This window comes from Megascapheus bottae, chromosome 1 (genome assembly GCF_031878675.1).
Source record: "Megascapheus bottae isolate mThoBot1 chromosome 1, mThoBot2.hap1, whole genome shotgun sequence".
Lineage (NCBI taxonomy): Eukaryota > Metazoa > Chordata > Mammalia > Rodentia > Geomyidae > Megascapheus > Megascapheus bottae.
The window spans coordinates 27,214,891-27,226,112 of record NC_143509.1 but is presented as its reverse complement, the minus strand read 5'-3'; the positions used below and the strand labels follow the sequence as shown (position 1 = coordinate 27,226,112).

General features: G+C 50.0%; 1 protein-coding gene across 1 annotated transcript; it reads left to right on the top strand.

Annotated features, from left to right (window-relative positions):
- Nucleotides 1-893: 893 nt before the first annotated feature.
- Nucleotides 894-10,652, top strand: Gzmm (granzyme M). The gene is made up of 5 exons (XM_090328637.1): nt 894-967; nt 7,657-7,816; nt 8,597-8,735; nt 8,850-9,113; nt 10,341-10,652. Exons 1-5 carry the CDS (start codon nt 913-915, stop codon nt 10,503-10,505), a joined length of 783 nt encoding a protein of 260 aa, XP_090184763.1. The 5' UTR covers nt 894-912; the 3' UTR covers nt 10,506-10,652.
- Nucleotides 10,653-11,222: the final 570 nt, after the last annotated feature.

Here is an 11,222-nt window from a genome sequence, read left to right as displayed (position 1 = left end):
GTCCAAGGACAGTGCTCAGGCCCTGAGCTCAAGCCCAGGACTGGCAAAAAAAAAAAAAAAAACTGGGGTGGGGGGAGATTCGGCTTTGTGGTAGAGTGTGGCGTATAAGTTTGGTCTAGTGGTAGAGTACTTGCCTAGCATGCATGAAGACCCAGCAATTCCTTGGTACCACATACTTAGAGGAAGTCAGAAGCATTGTGGTGGTGCTGTGGCTCAGTGGTAGAGCGTTAGCCTTGAAGAAGCCCAAGGACAGTGCTCAGGCCCTGAGCTCAAGCTCAGGACTGGCACCAAAATAAAAAGTGGGTTCTGGGGGTGTGGTTTTGCAGCACAACAGTTATCCAGCACACAGCAGGTCCTGAGTTTCAATCACAGTGCCAACCTTCCTCCATCCCCCAAGACAAATCAAGTTACAGCCAAGTGCTGGAAGCTCATGCCTATAATCCTAGCTTCTCAGGAGGCTGAGATCTGAGGATCTCAATTTGAAGCCAAACTGGACAGGAAAATCTGAGACTCATCTCTAGTTAGCCACGAGAAAATGGGAAGTGGCACTGTGGCTCAAGTGGTAGGATGCTAGCCTTGAGCTGAAGAGCTCAGGGACAGTGCCCAGGCCCAGAGTTCAAGCCCCATGATGAGCATACCATACACACACACACACACCAACTTTGTCATACTAATTATCACACAGTATACACAAAGATGGAGGATTTGAAGACTGTCAGATGGTGTGATCCTTTGTGGGTGATGGGGGTTTTGTCTCCAGTGCATTCTTAGATGCAATGAGCTGCTTGTGGGTAAAGTAACTCCAGTTCTAGCCTGGTATAGAGGGCGTGGCTGTGAATGTCACCAGCCCTCACAGAAGAGGGCAGGGGTGAGGAGACCACTGGGGACAGGAAACAGAAATCCTGCAGCAAGATGGAGGCTCACTGGTTCCCAGTGCTGCTACTGGCCTTCGGGACACTGTGGGCAGGTGAGAGGGAACTGGGGGAACGATAGAGAAACTGAGGCTCAGAGCTCAGGAGTTGGAGGAGAGTGGACTATACATAGGAAAGCAGTGGTGTGGGAATCGTGGGTGTGAGTGGAGAAGTGGGAAATAAGCTCACGCCTGTAGCTCTTAACTACTCAGGAGGCTGAGATCTGAGGACCATGGTTTGAGGCCAGCTTAGGCTGAAAAGTTCACTAGATTTCTCGCTTATTAACCACCAAAAAGCCTTCTAGCTTCTAAGAGAATGTACAAGAAGTCGCTTGTATGCTGTTAACGTTTCTAGAAGGGTCTCAGGAACAGGGGGGGAATTTTGCTCTTCCAAGGTACAATTGTGTACTTTTCAATGTGTTTCTGTTTTTGTTTTGAGTTTGTTTTTTGTTTTTTTTTTGCCAGTCCTGGGGCTTGAACTCAGACCTGAGCACTGTCCTTGTGGTTTCTCAAGGCTCATGCTCTACTACTTGAGCCACAGTACCATTCCCAGCTTTTTCTGTGTCTGTAGTACCAAGGAATCAAACCCAGAGCTTCATGCATGCTAGGCGAGCATTCTACCTCTAGACTAAGTTCCTGGCCCCAATGGTTTGCTTCTTGAGCTGGGGTCTTGACCTGCAGCCCAGGCTAGACTTGAACTCCAGATCCTCCTGTGTTCAACCTCCTGGTGATAGAATAACAAGCAGCCCACTAGGTCTGACTTCCAACTTTGTGCTTTAAAATTTCTGTGCCATTCACACAAAACGTCTCATCAGAAAACAACAGTGGGTTTTTTTGTTCTTTAGATTGGATTTTGTATCAGTAGCAGGGGTTGAGTTCAGGGCCTAATGCTTTTGCTTAGTTTGCATGCTACAGCTGGCATTCTACCGCTTGCACCATACCTCCAATCTGCCACTTCACTAGTTATTTTGGAGATACAATCTCAGGACATTTTTTTACACCAGCTGACTTTGAACCTAGATTCTCAGGTCTCAAATCCCTAAATAACTGAGATTATACAGAGTGAGCCACAAGGTCAGGGAGTGTTTTTGACATGTGGAGAGGAACATATGGGGTTTAGGAGCTGTGTATCAGGGTCGGGGTTGTTTGCAACTCAAAATGGTAGAGTACCTGCCTACAAACATGAGGCCCTGAGTTCAAGTTCCAGCATTGCCCATAAGGTGCTTCATGCTAGATGCTTTCCGTGTTGATTTGGGACTTAGTGTGTGTGTATTTGTGTCTATCTGTCTGTCTGTGTGATTCTTTCTTGAGCTACAGGAGGAACCTACATTCCTTGGTGCTACCATGTTTTTTTGAACCCAGACAATCGATCGTGTGTGTGTGTGTGTGTGTGTGTGTGTGTGTGTGTGTGTGTGTGTGTGTGTGTTGGAGGTGGAGGGCTGCCAGTGGCTGGAGCTTGAACTCAGGGTCTGAGCACTCTCTCAGCACCACTTCCAGCTTTTTTTGTGTATATGGTACCAACTCAGGACTTCATGCATGCTAGGCAAGCAACTCTACCACTAGGCCACACTCCCAGCCCTATTTATTTATATTTGATAGTACATACTGAAGTTTGAACTCGGGGTCTTGCGCTTGCTAGGTAAGCATCCACCAAGACCCTTTTATGGCTTCAGTTACTTTTCAGGTAGGACTTCATAGTTTTTCCCCCAGACCATCCTAGACTTTGAACCTGTTACCTTCATCCTCCCTCATAGCTGGGAATAGAGCAATGAACACGAGATTGGTTGGTTCAGATAGAATCTCACTGAGCTTTGCTTAGGGTTATCCTTATACCTCCACCCTCCAGATCTCTGCCTTTCAAATAGCTGGGATTCAAGGCATGAATCAGTGCATCAGGCCTTAATGATCCTTCATAGGGAAAGAAGTTCCAGAGCTCAGAGCTATCGCTATCATACCTCTGTCCTCCCTAGGAGTGGAAATTAGCGGCCCCTCCCTGCCTGAGGCCCCTTTGCTACTTCCTCTGAGGGTTTTGATCTGTATCAGCAGCAGAATGCTGTGTCCTTACTGCCCGGGTGTCAGGGGTCCTCAGTTTCTCCTCCTTAATGACAAAAAGATTGCCGCCAGGTTGTTCTGTGGCTGGTCACCAGTGGCCCACGCCTATAATCCTCACTGCTCAGGAGGCTGAGGGTGCCAGTTCAAAATCAGCCTAGGCAAGAAAGTCTGTGAGACTCACCTCTAAGTTATCTCCAAAAAGCCCCTAGTGGCACTGTTTCTCAAGTGGCAGAGTGCTAGCCTTGAGTGAAAAACTCAGGGACAGCACCCAGACCTTGTGTTCAAGCCCCAGGATCAGCGTGTGCATACGCGCGCACACACACACACACACACACACACACCCTCCACACACACACACACACACACACACACACACACACACACACTCTCTGCAGTTTTTCCTTTACCCTGAGGGTGGCTGTGGCCCTGGGGACCTCCTGTGCCCCGAAGCTCTCCCCTCAGCCGTAGTGTGGGATGACCTAGCTGTTGTTCCCATCTCCCAATGCACAGACGCCCCTGGAGCTGGGAATCAAGACGATTACAAAGGCCAGGCCCTAGCCTCACGCCTGTAATTCTAGCCACTCAGGAGGCTGAGATCTGAGGCTTTCAATTCAAAGCCATCCCATGCAGGAAAATCCATGAGACTTTTTTTTTTTCCTTTCGGTCAGTCATGGGACTTGAAATCTGGGCCTGGGTGATGTCCCTGAGCTCTTCAGCTCTGAGCCACCAAGCCTAGCTCCATGAGATGATGATGATGATGATGATGATGATGATGATTTGTGGTAGTGGGGCTTAATTCTGAGCCTGCATGCTGTCCCTGAGCTCTTCTGCTCAAGGCTAGCACCCTACCACTTGAGCCACAGCTCCAATTCTGGTTTCAGGTGGAAAAATGGAGAGGAGAGTCTCACAGCCTTTCTTGCCTGAGCTGGTTTTGAACCATGATGTCAACCTCCTGAGTAGCTAGCATTATAGGCAAGATACATCAGTGCCCAGTCAGTAACACTTATATCTCCAATTAGCTACCATTATGCTCCAGAAGTGGAGCTGTAGCTATGAGTTCAAGCCCAAGGATCTGCACTGTAAAAAAAAATTGCAAGGGGGCCGGGAGTTTGGCCTAGTGGTTAAAGTGCTTGCCTAGCATGCATGAAGACCCGGGTTCGATTCCTTGGTACCACATACATAGAAAAAAGCCGGAAGTGGTGCTGAGGCTCAAGTGGTGGAGCTCTAGCCTTGAGAAAGTCCAAGGACAGTGCTCAGGCCCTGAGCTCGAGCCCAGGACTGGCAAAAAAAAAAAAATTGCAAGGATTGAGCTGGGATTGTTGCCTACTGCTGACCTAGCATGCACGAAGCCCTAGGTTCTATTCCTTGGTACCACATACTCAGAAAAAGCTACACGTCAGCCAGGTACAATGCCTCACACCTGTAATCCTAGCTACTCAGCAGGCTAAGATCTGAGGATCTCGGTTCAAGGCCAGCCCGAGCACTATAAAGTCTGGAAGATGCTTATCTCCAATTAACCACTAGAAAACTGGAAGGGTTGCTGTGGCTCAAGGGGAAAGGCAGTAGCCTTGAGCTGAAGAGCTCAGGGACAACGCCCAGGTCCAGAGTTCAAGTCCCACAACTGACAAAAAAAAAAAGCCAGAAGTGGTGCTGTAGCTCAAGTGGCAGAGCGCTAGCCTTGAGCAAAAAGTGTCCAAAGACAGTGTCCAGGTCCTGAGTTCAAGCCCCAGGACTGGCAAAAAAAAAATGCGGGAGGGAAACAGGGACAAAAACATGAGAAGGGGTATGAATGTGGGAGAAGTAAAGCACCTGACGAATGTAACTGTAACCCCTCTTTACAGTATCCTGACAATAAAAAAAGAGAAAAATGCAAGGGTTTTCCAGAGGGGGGCAGGGGGCGTGCAGAGCAGGTGAGACTAGATGCCACCTACAACCTCAGAACCTTAGGTGCCTGGGAGTGTGAGGAGGAGGGAGCCGAGTGCTGAGCCATACAATAATTCTGGCCACAGAATGAGATGGACTCTCAGGCTGGGATTCCCTATTTATCAGCCATCTGCCCATTACCTAGCCATCTGTTCATCCTTCTGTCCATCATCCATCTACCTATCCATCTATAAATCAACCACCCATGTACCACCATCCAGCCAGCTCTCTAACCATCCATCTCCTCTCCTGTCCATCCATCCACACCCACCCATCCATGTGTCCTGCAGTAGCATGTGCAAGAGCCCTGCAATGGGAAGGAGGCAGCACTGGTAGGGCACCAGTGACTGGAGGCAAGGAGGTGGGTACGTGCCATGCAGGGCTGGTGTCACCAAGAGGCTTTTTTTTTTTTTTTTTTGCCAGTCCTGGGCTTAAGCTCAGGGCCTAAGCCCTATCCTTGGACTTTCTCAAGGCTAGAGCTCTACCACTTGAGCCTCAGCACCACTTCCGGCTTTTTTCTATGTATGTGGTACCAAGGAATCGAACCTGGGTCTTCATGCATGCTAGGCAAGCACTTTAACCACTAGGCCAAACTCCCGGCCCCGAGGCTTTTTTTTTTTTTTTTTTTGCCAGTCTCGGGGCTTGATCTCAGGGGCTGGGCACTGTCCTTGGACACATTTTGCTCAAGGCTAGCACTCTGACACTTGAGTCACAGTGCCACTTCTGGCTTTTTCTGTGTATATAGTACCAAGGAATTGAACCCAGGGCTTCGTACATGCTAGGCGAGCACTCTACCAAACTCCTGGCCCTTATCAATTTTTTTAAAATAATTGTAGCCGGGTAAGGCGCTGGTGGACAACACATATCTCAGGACGATGATATATGATCTTGGTTCAAACCTAGCTGGGGCAAGAATGTTCGACTCTTATCTCCAATTAATCTCTAAAAGGCCAGAAGTGGAGCTGTGGTTCAAGTGGTAGAGCACTTCCCTTGAGCTAAAAAGCATGGCCTGAGTTCAAGCCCCAAGGCCAGCTCACATGCGTGTGCATGCACACACACAAGAAAACTTACATCTAAAATTGTGATCAGTTTATAAAGAAATAATTCACATGCTATACAATTTACTCATCCAGTTTACAAGTCTTATTTGTAGTACCTTTCAAATTCTAGAACATTCTATGACATACACACACACACACACACACACACACACACACACACACACACACTCAAATAAAATTCCTATCCCATGAGAGCGTATCTCAACAAAGCAAACCAGGCATGGTGGCACTTGCCTGTTACCCAGGAGGCATAGATAAGACAGTCCTAATCTGAGACAAGAGAAATGCAGGCTGAAGCCAGAGGGTCAGGGTCAGGGGCTGGCTTGGGAAGAGACTCCATCTGAAAGATAATGAATGCACCTGAAGGTATGATTTAAGCAATCTCAAGGCTGTGAGTTCAAACCTTAATACTGAAAGGAAAAAAAAAACAAGTTAAAGAAGCCCCACGTCTTCCCCAGCACTGGAACCTACAAATTGCCTTCCAGTCTCTGGATTCATGTGTTCTGGATGTTTCCTAACACACGATGAGGCTCTCTGTGTCTGCTGCTCTGAGCACTGAGTCCTCAAAGTCCTTTTACATTACAGCATCAGTCACAGCCTTGCTGTGTGATGTTCCAGCACGGACAGAGTGTGGTGATACGTTCCTACGAAAGGACACTGCTGTCCCCTTCAGTGGTTTGTGTGACATGTGCCACTGTACAAGAGGTTGTCCAGGTATCTTTGTAGACAAAGTGCTGTATGTCTTAGGCACAACCTTAGGGCCAGAATCTCTGGGTGTTTGGCATTTGAGGCCTTCCACGGCCTAAGACTGTTTTACTTGCCTGCTCATATCGTGGTTTGAACTCAGGGTCTCCTGATTATTCATCTGGCCCTCAGCCACTGAGCCAAACCTCCAGCACAGCTTTTTGCTGGTTAATTGGAGATAAGCGTGGGTTACCCACACTTCTACCTCAACTGAGATGCTCTGAATTTCAGCCTCCTGAATAGCTAGGATTGTAGGTGAGACCCATTAGTGCAGATTATGGTGGATATAATTGTGTGTGCATGCCTGTACTGGGATCTAAACTCAAGGCCTCCAGCTCTCCCTTTTTTTTGCTCACAGCTGATGTTCTACTGCTTGAGGCACACCTCCACTTCTGACTTTTTGTGCTAGTTAGTTGGAGACAACAGTCTCATGGACTCTCCTGCCCATGTTAGCCTTTAATCTGGATCCTCCGATCTCAGCCTCCTACATAGCTAGGATTATAGGCATAAGCCACTGGCACCCAGCTATGATTGCTTTTTTTTCTTTTTTATCAGTTATATGGCTTGAAATCAGGGCCTGGGCACTATCCCTGAGCTTTTCTGCTCAAGAATAGGGCTCTGTCACTTGAGCCACACCTCCTGTTCTGGCTTTTTGGTGGTTAAACTGGAGATAAGAGTCTCACAGACTTTCTGTTCATGCTGGTTTCTGATCATGATCCCCAGATCTCAGCCTCCTGAGTAACTGGGATTACAGGCGTGAACCTCAGGCACCTGGCATGGTTGACATTTTGAACTTCACCAGGGGCTGAGCAGAGGGGAAGGCTTAGTAAGGGGAGCAGACCAAAGATGGAAGCTGTAGGGAGCACTGGGGGTTTGTTTGGGTGGCAACTCTGTGGGGTTCAGGACCTCTGAGTGGAGTGGACACATGAGCCCTCACCTGGCCTATCTGTTCACCCCCCGACCCAGCTGGCGACGCACTGGAGGCCAAAATCATCGGGGGTCATGAGGTCACCCCCCACTCTCGTCCCTACATGGCGTCACTGCAGAAAGCCGGCTTGCACCTGTGTGGGGGTGTCCTCGTGCACCCCCAGTGGGTGCTGACCGCGGCCCACTGTCTGACAGCTCCGTGAGTGCCCCTCCTCTGTGTCCTAAGCTGTTCCATGTCCCCATTCCCATGGGGGTGTTAATCCTGAAGGGCTGGTTCTCCCTCGGTGGGGATGGTGGAGTCCGGGGAGTCGGGGGGCTGCTCCACATGCCACGGGAAGACCAGAGGGGGGCCCCCTTCCGACTGGATGCTTAGGGATTTGTGTCCCCTGTGTTCACCAGAATAATAGAGCTTGCCAGAGGGCCAGAGCCAACCCAGGAGGGAACTTAATCTATAGCATCATCAAGGAGCCATCAAAAAGAAGCCGGGTGCCATGGCTCATGCCTGTAATCTTAGCTACTCATGAGACTGAGATCTCAGGATTGTGGTTTGAAACCAGCCTGAGCAGAAGAGTCTGTGCGACTCATCTCTAAGTGATAAAGTGCCAAGTGCCAGCTTTGAGTTAAAATAAGTGTGGGGGGGAGGGGATGCTAGGAATGTGGCTTAGCAGTAGCGTGTTTGCCTACCATGCATGAAGTCCTGGGTTCGATTCTTCAGTATCACACAAACAACAAAGGCCAGAAGTGCTGTGGCTGAAATGGTAGAGTGCTAGTCTTGAGCAGCAAAAGAAGCTCAAGGTCAGTGCCCAGGCCCTGAGTTCAAGCTCCAGGACCAACATAAGAAGAATTAAAAAAAAGAATTTCGTGGAGTTTCCTACCCAGGCTGGCTTTGAACCATGATCCTCAGATCTCAGCCTCCTGCGTAGCTGGGATTGCAGGTAAGAAGCTGAGGCCTGCCCTCTTGATTCCGCTCTGTGCACAGGCTGCAGCGGCTGAGACTGGTTCTGGGCCTTCACGACCTCCACAATCGCCAGGACCCCGGCCTCACCTTCCACATCAAGGCAGCCATCAAACACCCAGGCTATAGCCTGAATCTGGAGAATGACCTCATGCTGTTGAAGGTGTGTGGAGGGAGGGGTCCGAGCATCTGCCGGGGGGTGGGGTGGAGAGGTGGGGGGGACATGGATGTCCAGCTCACCCGCCCACTCCCCTCACTGCCCCTCCTCTCGACACAGCTGGACAGAAAGGTGAAAGCCAGCAGGACCATCCGGCCAATGGGGGTGAACAGAAAGCACCGTGTCATACCTGCGGGCACAAAGTGCAGCGTGGCCGGCTGGGGAATGACCCACCCCACTGGGCACCTGGCCCACAAGCTGCAGGAGCTGGAGCTCCGTGTGCTGGATGCCAGGATGTGCAACAACAGCCGCTTCTGGAATGGAAGCATCACTCACAACATGCTCTGTGTGGCCTCGGACACCCAGGGCCAGGCCCCCTGCAAGGTATCTGCAGCGGGCATGGGGGGCAGCTCAGACTGGCTGGACTGCCTCCCAGCCAAGCCCACTGTAATCCAGACCAGCCTCTGACTCCCATGCCTTAGGGAGTCCAAGAGGGCCAGACTAGCACAAATATGTGCAAATACTGAGACATAGCTGGGCGCTGGAGGTTAGATAGGCTCTTATCCTAGATAGTAAGGAGGCTGAGAGCTGAGGCTCCAGGTTTGAAGCCAGTCCAGGCAGACAAAGGTCTTGGAGACTCTTATCTCTGATTATCAAGAAGTCATAAATAGAACTGTGGCTCAAGTGGTAGCATACCACCCTTCCATTAAAAAAAAAAACTCGGGCTGGGAGTTTGGCCTAGTGGTTAAAGTGCTTGCCTAGCATGCACAAAGACCTGGGTTCCATTCTTCAGTGCCACATACATAGAAATAGGAGAAGTGGTGCTGTGGCTCAAGTGGTAAAACTCTAGCCTGGAGAAAGTCCAAGGACAGTGCTCAGGCCCTGAGTTCAAACCCCAGGACTGGCCAAAATAAAACAAAATAAAAAAGCTCAGTAAGCCAGACATGGTGGCTCACGCCTGTGATCCTAGCTACTCAGAAGACTGAGATCTGAGGATCGACGTTCAAAGCCAGCTTTGGCACGAAAGTCCATGAGACTCTCATCTCCAATTAACCACTAGAAAAAAAAACAGAAGTGGCACTGTGGCACTGTGGCCTTAAGCAGAAGAGGTCAGGGACGACGTCCAGACCCAGAGTTCAAGCTCCAGTGGGAGTGAAAGGCCTTGAGTTCAAGTCTCAGTACTAGCATAAAAAAAGCAAAACAAAACAGGAGCTGAGAGTGTGGCCTAGTGGCACAGTGTCTGTCTAGCATGCACTAAGCCCTGGATCCAACTCCTTGGTACCACATAAACAGAAAAAGCTGGAAGTGGTGCAGTGGCTCAAGTGGTAGAGTGCTAGCCTTGAGTTGAGCTCAGGGACAGTGCCCAGGCCCAGAGTTCAAGCCCCAAAACTGACAAAACAAACAGACAAAAAACTGTTCAAGTTACACCTAGGGTACTTAGCCTCAGGAAACAACAAAACTCCAGTATGAACTCTAGCACCATAGAATAGACAATCCGTGCAAAGGCCCTGGGGTGGGAAGGAGAGTGCAAATAGATTGCACAGGGAGAGGAACAGACTCAGCTGTCTCCTTGGATGCAGAGGCTGACTTGCATTGTGTCGATTCCTCCAGGGTGATTCAGGTGGCCCTGTGATATGCAGCAAAGACAAGGTGGATGGCATTCTGTCCTTCAGTGGGAAGACCTGCATCAATGTCTTCAGACCCCCCGTGGCCACCGCTGTGTACCCATATGTGCCCTGGATCAAGAAGACCATCAGGGCCGGGAGTTTGGCCTAGTGGTAGAGTGCTTGCCTAGCAAGCATGAAGACCTGGGTTCCATTCCTCGGTACCACATACATAGAAAAAAGCCAGAAGTGGTGCTGAGGCTCAAGTGGTAGAGCTCCAGCCTTGAGAAAGTCCAAGGACAGTGCTCAGGCCTGAGCTCAAGCCCAGGACTGGAAGAAAAAAAAAAGAAGAAGACCATCTGGCTGCTGGTCACCCAGCCCCCAGCCTGACAAGCAGGGCCCCTCCTCTCCTCACAGGAAGGGGCAGGCATGGGGTGGGGCTAGGTGTCACATGGAAAGCCAATAAATGGTGACAGAAAAAGAACGTCTAAGCCAGGCTGGTCTATTTCCTTGTAAAATGGGCAAGGAAGTTCCACTCAGGTCTGCCCAGATGCAGGTAGGCCTGACATGCGGGTGCTGGCAAGGGGAAAGAAGGGGACTGAACGAGGAGCCGTCGGTGGGCAGGCGACATTGCTGTCCTCAGCTACTGAGCAGGTGAGGGTAAAAAGAAACAGAATGGCCCAGAATTGTTATTATAATTATTATTACTATTAGTTGCCGATCTTGGGGCCTGAACAGTGCCCTGAGGCCTGGGCACTGTCCCTGAGCTCCTCAGCTCAAGGCTAGCGCTCTACCACTTTGAGCCTCAGCTCCACTTCCGGTTTTCTGGCGGTGAATTAGAGGCACGAGTCTCCCAGACTTCCCCAGGCTGCCTTTGAATCACGAGCCT

What these genes read in the sequence shown, in the direction of transcription:
- Gzmm (XM_090328637.1), top strand. Translation starts at nt 913, where the DNA reads ATGGAGGCTCACTGGTTCCCAGTGCTGCTACTGGCCTTCGGGACACTG. An exon ending in CTTCGGGACACTGTGGGCAG is followed by an intron (nt 968 to 7,656) that starts GTGAGAGGGAAC and finishes CCCCCGACCCAG; the next exon opens with CTGGCGACGCACTGGAGGCC. An exon ending in AGGGCCAGGCCCCCTGCAAG is followed by an intron (nt 9,114 to 10,340) that starts GTATCTGCAGCG and finishes CGATTCCTCCAG; the next exon opens with GGTGATTCAGGTGGCCCTGT.